General features: G+C 35.5%; 1 protein-coding gene across 1 annotated transcript in view; it reads left to right on the forward strand.

Annotated features, from left to right (window-relative positions):
* The window catches only part of ptprq (protein tyrosine phosphatase receptor type Q), a 116,046-nt gene extending 102,564 nt beyond the window's left edge, over window positions 1-13,482 (forward strand). The window contains 9 exon segments of the mRNA XM_056478021.1: window positions 196-277; window positions 496-586; window positions 2,120-2,196; window positions 2,299-2,433; window positions 4,208-4,333; window positions 8,072-8,220; window positions 9,993-10,128; window positions 12,709-12,832; window positions 12,911-13,482. Coding sequence (XP_056333996.1) covers window positions 196-277; window positions 496-586; window positions 2,120-2,196; window positions 2,299-2,433; window positions 4,208-4,333; window positions 8,072-8,220; window positions 9,993-10,128; window positions 12,709-12,832; window positions 12,911-12,948 — 958 coding nt within the window. The 3' untranslated portion in view covers window positions 12,949-13,482.
* Window positions 13,483-13,786: the final 304 nt, after the last annotated feature.

A 13,786-nucleotide genomic window follows, 5' to 3' on the forward strand; every position in this document is an offset into this window, starting at 1 on the left:
TTTTTATATTTGCACTAGAAATAAGACAAAAAGCTGTAAGAAAGACTTCTTACTTACTACTTATATGTTTAAAGGCCATAAAGAAAGCTGTACTGTAGAAATAGTAGTGATAATGCTTATATAATGATAGTGATAATGATTTTTCAAGTTTTTGTATTTTCACACTCTCCTAATCTCTTTCTAACACATTTGCAGGCCAATCAGTAAGAAATCATTTCTTCAGCATGTGGAAGATCTTTGTGCCAACGACAACGCCAAGTTTCAGGAGGAGTTTGCTGTAAGTTTTAGCATTGAAAGCGTGTCTGTGTGGGTGAGCGAGAGAGAAAGAAAGCACTAGTGAACAGTAAAATGAGTTTCAGTGACACTTCATTTTGATTGAACACGTAGAGCTCTGCGCTCAGTGGTGTTTGACTTCTCAGAATATATTCCCTGCTTGATTAAATTTCTCCCTGGTGTGTTTCGTGATTGGACTTTTTTTTCTACTGTGTGTTTCAGGAGTTGCCGAAGCTGCTGCAGGATCTGGCCACATCAGACGCTGACCTGCCTTGGAATCGCTCCAAAAATCGCTTCACAAATATCAAGCCTTGTATGAAAACTATTTGCATTCTGTTGATGTTTAGTAGCTGTCGTCTTATTTTAAACCTGCATGACTTTCTTTTTCAGTTTAACACGAAAGGCATAAAAGAAGGGTCCCATAAGACTATGTTGGAAGCTGGAAAGATTTTTGAAAGACATTTCTTTTGCTCACTAAGTTTGCATTCATTGGATGCAGTTTTGTTCAAATGAGACCCACAAAACCAATTTGGAAATTGAGATTTATGCATTATCTTAACATATCTGCTGTAGATGTTAGTCTTTAAATGCTCTGATCTTGTTAAGTGTCTTGTTTTAACATTGGTCTGATATCTGAATGAACACTTTGTGAATAAATATGTCTTGTTTCGGTCATAAAAATGTAACATTAGTAAAATATTGATCAAGTCAGAATTTCAGAGTATTTGTGCAAGTCAGGATTTCAACTCGGGTCATTTGCAGCACAGTTACTCTGTGCACACGCACAGTCCACTAGGCTACACGAGATAGAGGTTTGTTTCCGACCCTACCTGTCAAACACTGATTCGCCAGGTCTCAAAACACTTCTGAAATGCCCGATGCTTTGAATCGCTGTAGTAACGTGACGTGGTGTTTTAAAACACTTTAGTTACGTGACCTCGAATCACCTTAGCTGTTTCGGATCATGTTTCAGTGCAGTGTTTCGAAACACTTGCGCATCGGGATCTCGACACTGTGTCAAAACATCTGTTTCACATCAGCCATCCCTACCTCTAGTGTGTCTGGTGGGCACTCAACTTGGTGACTGTGGCAGTAGTATTTGAAAATAGAATTAGTGTGTCCCAAACCATAGTATAATGAAAAGAGTATGCCAAAAGTTCCCGCATGGTCTACTATTTCCAGTAAAAATTCAGTGTAGAACCATACTCTAACTGCTAATTCTTTGCACGTTGGACGTGAATTCAATTAGAACTACAAACTAATCAAAGAAAGTTAAAAGTGTAAATAAACTACAAACATGGCAGACTCGCAAGACCAAGTGTCAAGCAGATAAGCTTCGGTTAAGTTGTTTGAATAACTGATAATTAATATCTAGCCAACTGGAAAAATTTTAATTCATGTTTTCCGTGTTATATATTTATAAGTATGGCAATTGGGACACAGCAATGGTCTTGTTTTAGGGAATAATAAGTCAAAATTAAGTGAGTTTTTCCTTAAAACGACAAAATAATCTGTCAATTAGACAAGCAAAATAATCTTATGTCAAAAGCAAATACTAGATTATTTTGGTTACCCTGTTTTCAGATTATTTTGCTTGTTTTAAGTAAAAACTCACCTAATTTTGGCATTTTATTTCTTAAAAGAAGACAACATGTTTTGCATGTCTTGAAAATGCTTCTTGATTTAAGAATTTCTTGATATTTGGACTAGAAGAAGAGTAAGAAGAACATTTTGTGTTCTAAGCATAAAAACAGAATATCTGAGCTTACTTTAAATTAATTTACCAAGTTTTCTGTAAACAAACATTGCAAACAACACTTATTTGAATGTGTCTTTTTTTCTCAAGATAACAATAGCCGAGTGAAGTTGCTGTCTGAGCCAGGAATGCCGGGTTCTGACTACATCAATGCCAGCTTCGTCTCTGTAAGCGCTCCAGATCAGCCCACATATCAGCTGCTGCTCTGTTATTCTGCGCCACAACTTTAATTGAATCGACCTAAGCTTGTGTTTGATTCTGTGTCTTAGGGCTATCTGTGTCCTAATGAGTTTATAGCCACTCAGGGCCCTCTGCCGAGCACCGTCGCAGACTTCTGGAGGATGATATGGGAAACCGGGACTAAAACCATCGTCATGCTTACTCAGTGCTTTGAGAAGGGCCGGGTGCGTATGAGCTAAATGCAGCCAATAAATGTATGCTTGAATGTACTCTTATACTTCATTTAATTCAAGCAATATGTTCTGCCTAAGGGTTTTACAGTCTGATGTCATAAAAATATGTACGTTGATTCCACGGAACCACAAATAATGTAATAAATTGATAGATACTGAAATATAACGGCAGATGTATTTATAAAATTATCATTATTGCATTATATTGCTATTCAAATAAAAAAACTAAATATGTAATGCTGGGCAAAGATTAATCATGGTTAATCATATGCAAAATAAAAAATAGTTTATGCATAAAATATGTGCGTGTATTATGTATATTTATTATGTCTGATGTAAGCAATGTAGCTCTGCACAAGACGTTTGGCCAGCGGAGAAATTAAAATGATCGTGCCCAACTGAGCCTGGTTTCTCTCAAGGTTTTTTTTTCTTCACTTCCGCCATTAGTGAAGTTTTTTTTCCCTCTCCGCTGTCGCCACTGGCTTGCATGGTTCGGGATCTGTAGAGCTGCGCATCGTTGGATTTGCCCTTCAATATTTGGACTCTCAGTAGTGATTATTAAACCACACTGAACTGAACTAAACTGCACTGAACTTAAACACTACAAACTGAATTACACTGTTCCTATTTACTGTGACCTTTTATGTGAAGCTGCTTTGACACAATCTACATTGTATAAGCGCTATACTGTACAAATAAAGGTGAATTGAATTGAATTGAATTGAATGTCTGGGTAATACACACACACATACAAATAAAATTATACAAAACAAAAATATTTACATAGATGTTAAAATTTGTAAATCCTTTTTTATTATAAATATGCATAAACATTTTCTCAAAAATATACATTAATGTTTGTATTTATGTATACTAAATTAACATTACTTAATAAGTACACACACATATATGTAAATACAATATTAAAATGAAGTGATTTTATACATTAAATGTTTATAAATGTTTGAAATTTTGTAAATTAATGTTTGTATTTATGTATACTTAAGTATAAGTTATATTTATTAAGTACACATATATATGTAAATACAATATTAAAATAAATAAAGTGATTTTACACATTAAATTCAATTTACACTTATGTACGTAGTGAAATATAGGTGTTAGATATACTTAAAAGAAACTATTATTTACTTATTAATTATTGTGATTAAAATTTCTGTGGTAATTGCTGTGGTAGTTAGTGGAAATGTTAATTTAATGTTAAAATAATTATACAGTGGTAAAGACAATTAGTTTACTACTAAAAATGTGAGTAAACTCATTGCTTTTAAAGCGATTAGTTGACTTGACTTAACAAAAATGAGTAAACCCTTGGTCACACTTTATTTTGATGGATCTGTTTGTTGAATTCAAGCTACATTGCATCTACATGCCAACTAATTCTCATTAGATTATAAGTAGACTGTTAGGTTGGGGTTAGGGTTGGCTTTAGGGTTAGTGTAAGTTGACATGTACTTGCAAAGTTTCTTATAGTCAGTTAAATGTTTGTTGAAGGAGCAGTATCAACAGATGTTAAGCAGACAGTCTACTAATACTCAAATGGACCATCAAAATAAAGTGTTACCAAACCCTTTGCCCTAATTGTAAGTAAATAAACTATATGCATGTTTATGTTAATTAACTTAACGTATTGTTATGTCAATATAACAGTTGCACATGCTTGACCGTGATCTGTCTACTGTATATATTAAGTATATATTTGATGTAAATAATAGAATATATATATTGTGGCTGTATGTTTCAGATCCGCTGTCATCAGTACTGGCCAGAGGATAATAAGCCAGTCACTGTTTTTGCTGACATCATAATCACTAAACTCACGGAGGACGTGCGTCCCGATTGGACGGTGCGGGCACTCAGAGTGGAGCGGGTAAAACAATGCACATCTTCATCTTCATTATCGTTGTCATCTTTCAGCTCACTTAATGTCAAAGCAGAGCAACAGTTGAAGACAATCTTTCAAAGAAAATCTGCTGACATGTTTGCTGCCTGCTAGTTGGATTTACAAATCCCATTAAATGCCGTCTAGTTTAATTTTTTTAAAATTCTATTACCCCCTGGAGAAATATATTTCTTTATTTTGAATTTCATAGGAAACTATGCACCAGGGCTGTCGCTAGACCCCATTTAGATTAGATTATTAGATTAGATTCAACTTTATTGTCATTACACATGTACAAGTACAAGGCAACGAAATGCAGTTTCGGTCTAACCAGCAGTGCAATAGCAGCAAGTGCAGGATTCAGGTATAAGTTATAAAGTGCAGTTATAGAAAAACTATGGTGATATTTACAGATGGATGTACTATCAACATTATATACAGGTTGTATTAGCTATAAACAGAGATTTGCATAAATGAATATATGTACATGATGCTATTAATAATCAGGAGTGGCAGATAGATAAACATAATTACAAATTACAAATGTTCATGTGCTGTGGGTATGTACAGTTCAAGTAAATGAATCAGTGCAATGAATATGTGCAAACTTTAAATGTGCAAATGTTAAATAGTGCAGTGATTGTGAGGAGTATAAGTTAGAGGAGTGTGGGGGGTGTATTGGGGGGGCAAAAGAGTCAGTGAGGGGCAGAGTTCAAAAGGAAGACAGCTCTGGGGAAAAAGCTGTTCCTCAGTCTGCTGGTTTTTGTCCGGGGGAGCCTGAAGCGCCTGCCGGAAGGCAGGAGAGAGAACAGTCTGTGAGCAGGGTGAGAGGTGTCCTTAAGAATACTGCGTGCTCGGCGCAGACAGTGTTTCTTCTGGATGTCCTCAATGGCTGGCAGTGTAGTGCCTGTGATGCGTTGGGCAGTTTTCACCACCCGCTGCAGTGCCTTACGCTCAGCAACAGAGCAGCTTCCATACCAGACTGTGACGCAGTTGGTCAGGATGCTTTCTATTGTGCAGCGGTAGAAGTTCACCAAGACGGCTGATGAAAGCTGGTTCTTCTTAAGTTGCCTCAAGAAGAATAGGCGCTGATGAGCCTTCTTGACCAGGCTGGAGGTGTTGGTGGTCCAGGAAAGGTCCTTTGAGGATGTGGGTCCCCAGGAACTTGAAGGGATGAGACAGGCTCAACGGCCATCCCATTAATGTGGATGGGATCATGCGAGCCTGTTCGTCCCCTTCCTGAAGTCCACAATGAGCTCCTTGGTCTTATTGGTGTTAAGGAGCAGATTATTGTCGGTGCACCAAGTGGCCAGATGCTGTATCTCCTCCCTGTAGGCAGTCTCATCATTATTGCTGATTAGACCAATCACTGTGGTGTCATCTGCAAATTTGATGATGGTGTTGGATCTGTTCACAGGCCTACAGTCGATGGTAAAAAGCATGTGCCCCAGTAAAAATCACCAGTGCCCCAGTAAATGCTTTGAGATACGATTTACTTTAAATGCAAGTGTATAAAGAGTGGTAATCCCAGAATAAAGAAGTTATTCTCTGTGCAACCGAACCAACGCTGATGAAAGCAATGTAGTTTAATCAAAAAGCAAACTGAGCATGTGCGCAGAAAAAAAACATACCCGTGCGCCCCACGCACTGCTCCTGCTTGACTCTGATGGGCTGCTCTGCTCCCTGTGTAGTCCCGGTTGTGAACATGCATGCTGAAAAAATAGCGGCGCCGCTCATGTGTTATAAAACCGGCGTAACAGTCTTTTATGTGGAGATGTCGCCACACAGTGAGTTTTGCAAGTTGACAAAACAAAGTTTCAATAATATGAGGGTAATCTTATTTATACTAAGCATGGCTCCTGATTATATGAAGCAATATATTTTTTGTATGAAGTTAAAATGGAGGGATGATGAGTCAGGTAGGTAAGACTAATTCTCGGCCATGGGTCGGGTCTAAGACAACACACAACTGATAATTCTATAAAACATCTTTTTTTGTATTCTATTGAATTGTCCATAGAATTTCATTCTAATAAAATTAATATTCATGTTAAAAATTTCTTAAATGATCTTAGCATCCCTCCAGTTGTGTCCTTAGATTGTTTTCCAGCTACATTTAGGATTAATTTCAGTTTTTTATTTAGAATAATAATTGTATAATAACAATAATACTGTTATTTATTTATAATTATATATTTTTTTGTTTTATAATATATATTTTTTTTATTCATTTATTTATTTATTTATTTATTTATTTATTTATTTATTTATTTTGGAGGGGGAGCTGTGCCCCAGTAGAGCTTTATGTCTAGCAACGCCCCTGCTATACACACTGTAAAAAGTTTGTTTGTTAACAGTTTCTGTATTTTGTGATTCGCAAGTGTTTTCTGTTTATTTACAGTTGTGAATTGCATTATGGGAGTTTGATTTGTGCTCTGTCAACTTTTGATGTTGAAATTTCAACTCTACAGTTTAACAAAGTGACTTTTATTGGCATTTTAGTAGTTGGATATAATAATATTATGTATAAGAAAAAACATAGAGAAAAATAAGTCAGCAATAAAATAACAGAAAATGTCATGGCAGTTTATTACAAGGTTATTGTAGCGTAATATACAACACCAAACCAGACGAAATATCACTTTACACTATTAAAAATGTTCATAAAAGTCATTTTCTTAAACTTTTAAAGGTTAAAAGTTGTTGGAAGAAAGATCAAGGTCCCATAATGCAGTTCATTCATTAATTTTCTTTTCGGCTTAGTCCCTTTATTAATCCGGAATCACCACAGTGGAATGAACCGCCAACTTATCCAGCAAATATTTTATGCAGCGGATGCCCTTCCAGCTGCAACCCATTACTGGGAAACAGCCATACACTTTCATTCACACACATGCACTACGGACAATTTAGCTTACCCAATTTACCTATAGCACATGTCTTTGGACTGTGGGGGAAACCGGAGCACCCGGGGGAAACCCATGCCGCACGGGGAGAACAAATTCCACACCGAAATGCCAACTGACCCAGCTGAGGCTCGAACCAGCAACCTTCTTGCTGTGAGGCAAAGCACTACCCACTGCCGCCACCGCGCCGCCCTTAATGCAATTCAAAAGCATGAATAAACTTGGAAAAATAAAAACATGAATCACAAAATATTGAAAACTGCTAATTTATGGATCTTTTTACAGCATATTATGGGAGTCAACACTTACAGTTGAATGCTGTATTATTATCTCTCCTGGGAAATTAAAATTCTGTTTCAAATATTTAAAAATATATATTTTTTAAAAACATTTTGTTGTTTTGTTTGTTTTTTTAACACATTTTTAAAGATATAGTTTCATCTCTAATAACAGATATCTTCTGCCTTTGCCATTATGACAGTACAGAACATTTTACTGGTTAGTTTGCAAGATATGAGTATTTAACTAAAGTGCAAGTTTTTTTTGAGCTATACTATAGAATCAAGACTTTGCCAGAACAAAATCTGATAGAAAATACTGTAACAAAAGAATTAACGTTTTAGAGGAGGGCTAATAATTGTGTCTTCAACTGTACATGCTTTGACTGAGTATTTCAATTTGTGTTCTAAAAATGCACAATAAAACACACACACACACACACACAGAGAGAGAGAGAGATGTGTGTGTGGTTCAATGGTTAATTATTCCTCAAGGACACTTTTAGCCCTCGCTCTCTCTCTCTCTCTTCTTCTCTTTCCAGCATGGCAGCTACATGATCGTCCATCACTTTAACTATACCTCATGGCCAGAACACGGCGTTCCTGAGTCCAGCTCCACACTGGTCCAGTTTGTCAAAGCTGTTCGCTCCAACAGAGGCCATGAAAACACCACCATCGTGGTCCACTGCAGGTGCGCAGACTTCTCTACACTGCTCTACCATTGCTTTAGCTTTCAAATACATTCTGCATGAAAACCCATTTTTACAATGTGATTTTGTCTAACAATTGGTGCTTTATATTTCCTAATTAATCTTTAGGTCTATTTTAATCACTTTAAATCTCACATTTCAGATTTCTTATTGTCGTAATGTGTTTCTTATCTCATAAAATGACTTTAACCCTTTAAGGTGCCAAAATCTTGGCACATGTTATGGGTATAATTGTGTTTCTGACACCACTCTAAGCTTTAGTTTTGTAATTTATCTTGGTAAATGGGGCGACACGGTGGCTCAGTGGTTAGCACTGTCGCCTCGCAGCAAGAAGGTCGCTGGTTCGAGTCTCGGCTGGGTCAGTTGGCATTTCTGTGTGGAGTTGCATGTTCTCCCCATGTTGGCGTGGGTTTCCTCCGGTTGCTCCGGTTTCCCCCACAGTCCAAACACATGCGCTAATAAACTAAATTGGCCGTGTGAAGTGTGTGTGGATGTGTGTGTATGTATGGATGTTTCCCAGTACTGGATTTCAGCTGGAAGCGCATTCACTGTGTAAAATATATGCTGGATAAGTTGGCGGTTCATTCCACTGTGGTGACCCCTGATGAATAAAGGGACTAAGCCGAAGAAAAATGAATGAATGATTCTTGGTAAAACAGGCTTAAAGGATTGAAAAATCTTTGTTTTTCACTTTCTCTAAATTTACAATTTATACATTTGAGTAAAACGTAATTTTAGTTTTATTATTGAAACTGCTTTTGACATTTCTTTCAAATAAAAATGTTGACACCTTAAGTATTAATTAGCATAAAATTACTATTGCCTCAAAATAATAAAATGTTTATTTTCAGACAACATAACATCCATGTTTTAACTTCTGAAATTTTAAGAAATCTAAATTTGGTGGAATAATCCACAACAACTAAAATCCCTTTTATTTTGACCAATTGTCAATCTCTGCAAATTGTCTACAAATGCTCATTAATTTCTGCAATTAAAAATATTTTTATTTGAAACCAGGTGCGAACTTTACCAATAAGCGAGGTAAGCGGCTGCTTAAGGTCCTGTGGAATTAAGGGGCCCCCACCAATGCCAAGAAGCTCATATTAATCATATAGCTCTTTTATACATTTTCTATCATTGACACAGAGAGAGGGAGGGAGTGAGAGAGTGAGAGAGAGAGAGAGAGTGCACAGACACAATCAAAACATACAGGCATATACATATGACTGTAACAGGCCCCATACCTGGAATTGCTTAGGGCCAAATCACCGGCCCTATTTGAAACTTGAAAGAAATAGTATCAGAACTTTATAGAATAAAACTAATATTAACATTCTGCTCAAACCCATTCCTACTTCAACCAGAGATAAATTCATATGTACAGTACAGTACAATAAAGGCAGAATTATTCGACTTCCTGTGAAATTTAAATTCTTTTTTATATATTTCCTCAGTAATGTTTAACCGAGCAAGGAAATTTTCATATGATTTCCGATAATATTTTTTCTTCTGTAGAAAGTCTTATTTCTTATAGTTTGGCTGGAATAAGGGCAGTTTTTAATTATTAAGTGTCAATATTATTAGCCACTTTAAGAAATAATTTTTTGATAAGCTACAGAACAAACTACTGATGCCCAATGACTTGCCTATTAAACCTAACCTACCTAGTTAACCTAATGAATCTAGTTAAGCCTTTAAATTGCACTTTAAGCTGAATTCTAGTATCAACCTGTATCTTCTGTGTGTGCAGTGCTGGTGTGGGCAGGACTGGAGTGTTTATAGCACTGGATCATCTTATCCAGCATTTGCGAGATCATGAGTTTGTGGACATATTCGGCCTGGTCGCAGAACTGCGCAGTGAGAGGATGTGCATGGTGCAAAACCTGGTAAACCCTTTTAAAAACTCACTGTACTGTATATTGTAAAACTCTTAACACAATCTCAATGGAAATACATGCTTCAGTCTACTTTTTGTGAAACTGCAAATATGTACTTCAGCATACATTAGACTGCAGTTCTAGGTAAAATGAACACTAGGGGGCAGTATGATGGCAACAACTTTAGTTTCTTTTCACACTAATGATATTTAAAAGGACATATTCAGTGCTAATTTGACCCAGATTCTCTTCTGGAAAATATAAGATTTGTGTGTGCCAACTTATTTTAATCAATCCAGCTTTAACTTGTGCCTGACTTCCTGTATGTGAAATACAGCGAGTAAGACTATGTAAGCTATTTGGTTATGTTTAGCTCTCAAGACTATTTAGAAAGTTATACTGGGTTTACAGCAAATGCAGAGCACCTCGTCACTCTCTTTAGTTTACTCAGAGATTTAAGAATTAGCATTTTTACCAGTTAAAGTTTGTTATTACACAATTTTAGATATAAAAATTTACATTTATTACTAATTTAAATGCAATTACTGATATAAAGATGATCGAATACAACCAATAGTGTTTTAAAAGCAAACCTGCACTGCAATTACATCATTTACCTTTAATTTACATTACAACATAACAGCGTATTTTACATTTAGCAAAAATGTAGCCTGAAGCACGTATTTCATTGCAAAATCATGCTGTTTCTGCAAACTACTGTGTGTCAGTCCCTTTCTCCTGCTCACACACTGATCAGAGTTTTCACTAGTCACAATTCTGTCATTTCAGAAGTGGAAAATGATAAAATGACTGTTTTTAATATCAAGAATTACATTTTCACTTGTTAAAACATATTTATTACAATGATGCAACCCAATGTCATTGCACTGAAATTGATTCTTGATATCTGTTCTTGTATTGTCACTAGTTAAGTCAAGTAAAGTTAACAATTGCCATTTTTACTAGTTGAAAATTGTATTTCCACAAGTAATTACACAATTTTGGATATTAAAAATTCTTATTTTTTACTAATGGAAATGTAATTACCGATGTCGATATGATCAAACACAGCAAATAATTTTTTACAAGTAAACCTAAGAGAAAAATGCGCTGCGACTACGTAGTTTTACCTTTATTTTACATTACTATATAACAGCATATTTTACATTTCTCAAAAATGTAGCCTGAGGCACGTATTTCCATTGAGTCTGGGTTGCACAATCATGCTGTTTCTGCAAAATACAGTGTGTCAGTCCCATTTTCTTGCTCACACAAAGATCAAATATTTCACTTGTCACAATTCTGTCATTTCAGAAGTGCAAAATAATAAAATGACAGTTTTTAATATCAGGAATTACATTTCCACTTGTTAAAACATATTTATAACAATGATGCAACACAATTGTCATTGCACTGAAATTGATTTCAAAAATATTCTTGATATCTGTTCTTGTATTGTCACTAATTAAGTCAATTTAAAATAAGAATGGTAATTTTGACTAGTTTTAATTGTATTTCCACAAGTAATTACACAGTTTTGGATATTAAAAATTCTTATTTTTTACTAACGGAAATGTAATTACCGATGTCAAAATGATCAAACACAGCTAATAGTGTTTCACAAGTAAACCTAAGAGAAAAATGCACTGCGACTACATAGTTTTACCTTTATTTTACATTAATAAATAACAGCATATTTTACATTTCTCAAAAATGTAGCCTGAGGCACGTATTTCTATTGAGTCTGGGTTGCACAATCATGCTGTTTCTGCAAACTACAGTGTGTCAGTCCCATTCTCCTGCTCACACACTGATCAGAGTTTTCACTAGTCACAATTCTGTCATTTCAGAAGTGGAAATAAAATGACTGTTTAATATCAAGAATTACATTTCCACTAGTTAAAAGATATTTATTACAATGATGTCATTGCACTGAAATATTTTTGATATGTGTTATTTTATTTTCACTAGCATTTGTATTGCTTTGAATAATTTGTATTTCCACAAGTAAAATTTAGAAATTAAATTTTTTTACTAATGGAAATGTATTTACTGATATCAAGATGATCAACCAATAGTGTTTTAAAAGCAAACATAAGCTTTTATTCTGGTCATCTCCTCTTGTACCCTCCTTTAAAATATGGTTGTCTCAAGTATGTATGCTATTTCCACTCGAGAAACTCACCTATGACATACATCAAAAGTCCGATTTGGACACCATTTTGGCATTACATTAATAATTTCTCTCCGATTTCCTATTCTATGGTGCATTATTACCTCCTAGCCTGACTGTATTATTCTGTTTACTTGTTTGGATATTTCCCATTATTTCCTACTGTATAGCTGAGACTGTATTTGTATGTGCTGATGTATTAAAATAACCGACGATTAATAAAAACTGCACTGCGACTACATCATTTACCTTTATTTTACATTATTATGTAACAGCATATTTTACATTTTGCAAAAAATGTAGCCTGAGGCACGTGTTTCCTTTGAGCCCGGATTGCAAAATCATGCTATTTTTGCAAACTACAGTGTGTCAGTCCCATTCTCCTGCTCACACATTGATCTCTGCTTCTCTCTCAGGCTCAGTACATGTTTCTCCATCAGAGCACTCTGGATCTGCTGTCGGCCAAAGGAAACAGTCAGTCCATATGGTTTGTCAATTACTCCGCTCTAGAGAAGATGGACTCGCTGGATGCAATGGAGGGTAAAATAAACATCCCACAGTCTACGTGTGCCTGTCATTCTTCAGTAGTCATATTTTGTCATATTTGTTCTCTCTCAGGGGACGTTGAATTGGAGTGGGAAGAGACGACCATGTAGCCAGGACTCTTGTTCGCTGTCAGTTTTTGATGGTTGTGAGGAAACATGGGACACACGCTCGTGAATCCGTACACAGACGCTGGGACTTTGGACCCTGGGGCCAAAACACACCGAGCAGAGGATAAAGTGAGGAATAGTTGATTCAGAAGCAAACCGATCGTCTCATTTATATGCAGAAGACACTCTCATCCGTCAAAGTTTTTGTTCAACGTCTGTAATGGCTTTATCTCTGCCTACAGTAGAATACGGTACAACGCCTGCTTAAGGAATCAAACCGGATTAGACAGAATTATGTGTTGTTGAAGAAAGTACACATTTTCAGCAGTCAGGAGTGAGAGAGAGGGCTTTTATGTCCAGTATTATGCAATGTATTATTAAACGCAATTATTAGGAATAAGAGCTGATAATGTTTTGCGGGAAATTATGAGATCAATTTAATAGGGTGGCATTTTTTATTTATGTAAACTAAGCATACCCACTCTACCATCACTCAGTAATACACACTCTGGGCAAATTTACTACCATTTCGTGATGTTAGGGATGAAAACATCTATTAAATTAAACTGCTGTAAAACTGCATCAAATTTATATATATATATATATATAGTTTTATTTATTTATTATATATATTTTTTTGCATAAATCTGTTAATCAACCTCTGTTCTGATCAAAACTATTAAATTGTTAAAAAATTACAGGATTTTAACTCTTTAAATGCCAAATTCATAAATTATGTAACTGATTTGGTTAAAAAAAAAACACAAAATGACATATTTTCAATATAAAAAGTGATTGTGGACTGGATTTTTAAAAACTTTTTAATCACAATCTTGGAGAT

Source organism: Danio aesculapii, chromosome 18, assembly GCF_903798145.1.
Source record: "Danio aesculapii chromosome 18, fDanAes4.1, whole genome shotgun sequence".
NCBI classification, from domain to species: Eukaryota; Metazoa; Chordata; class Actinopteri; order Cypriniformes; family Danionidae; genus Danio; species Danio aesculapii.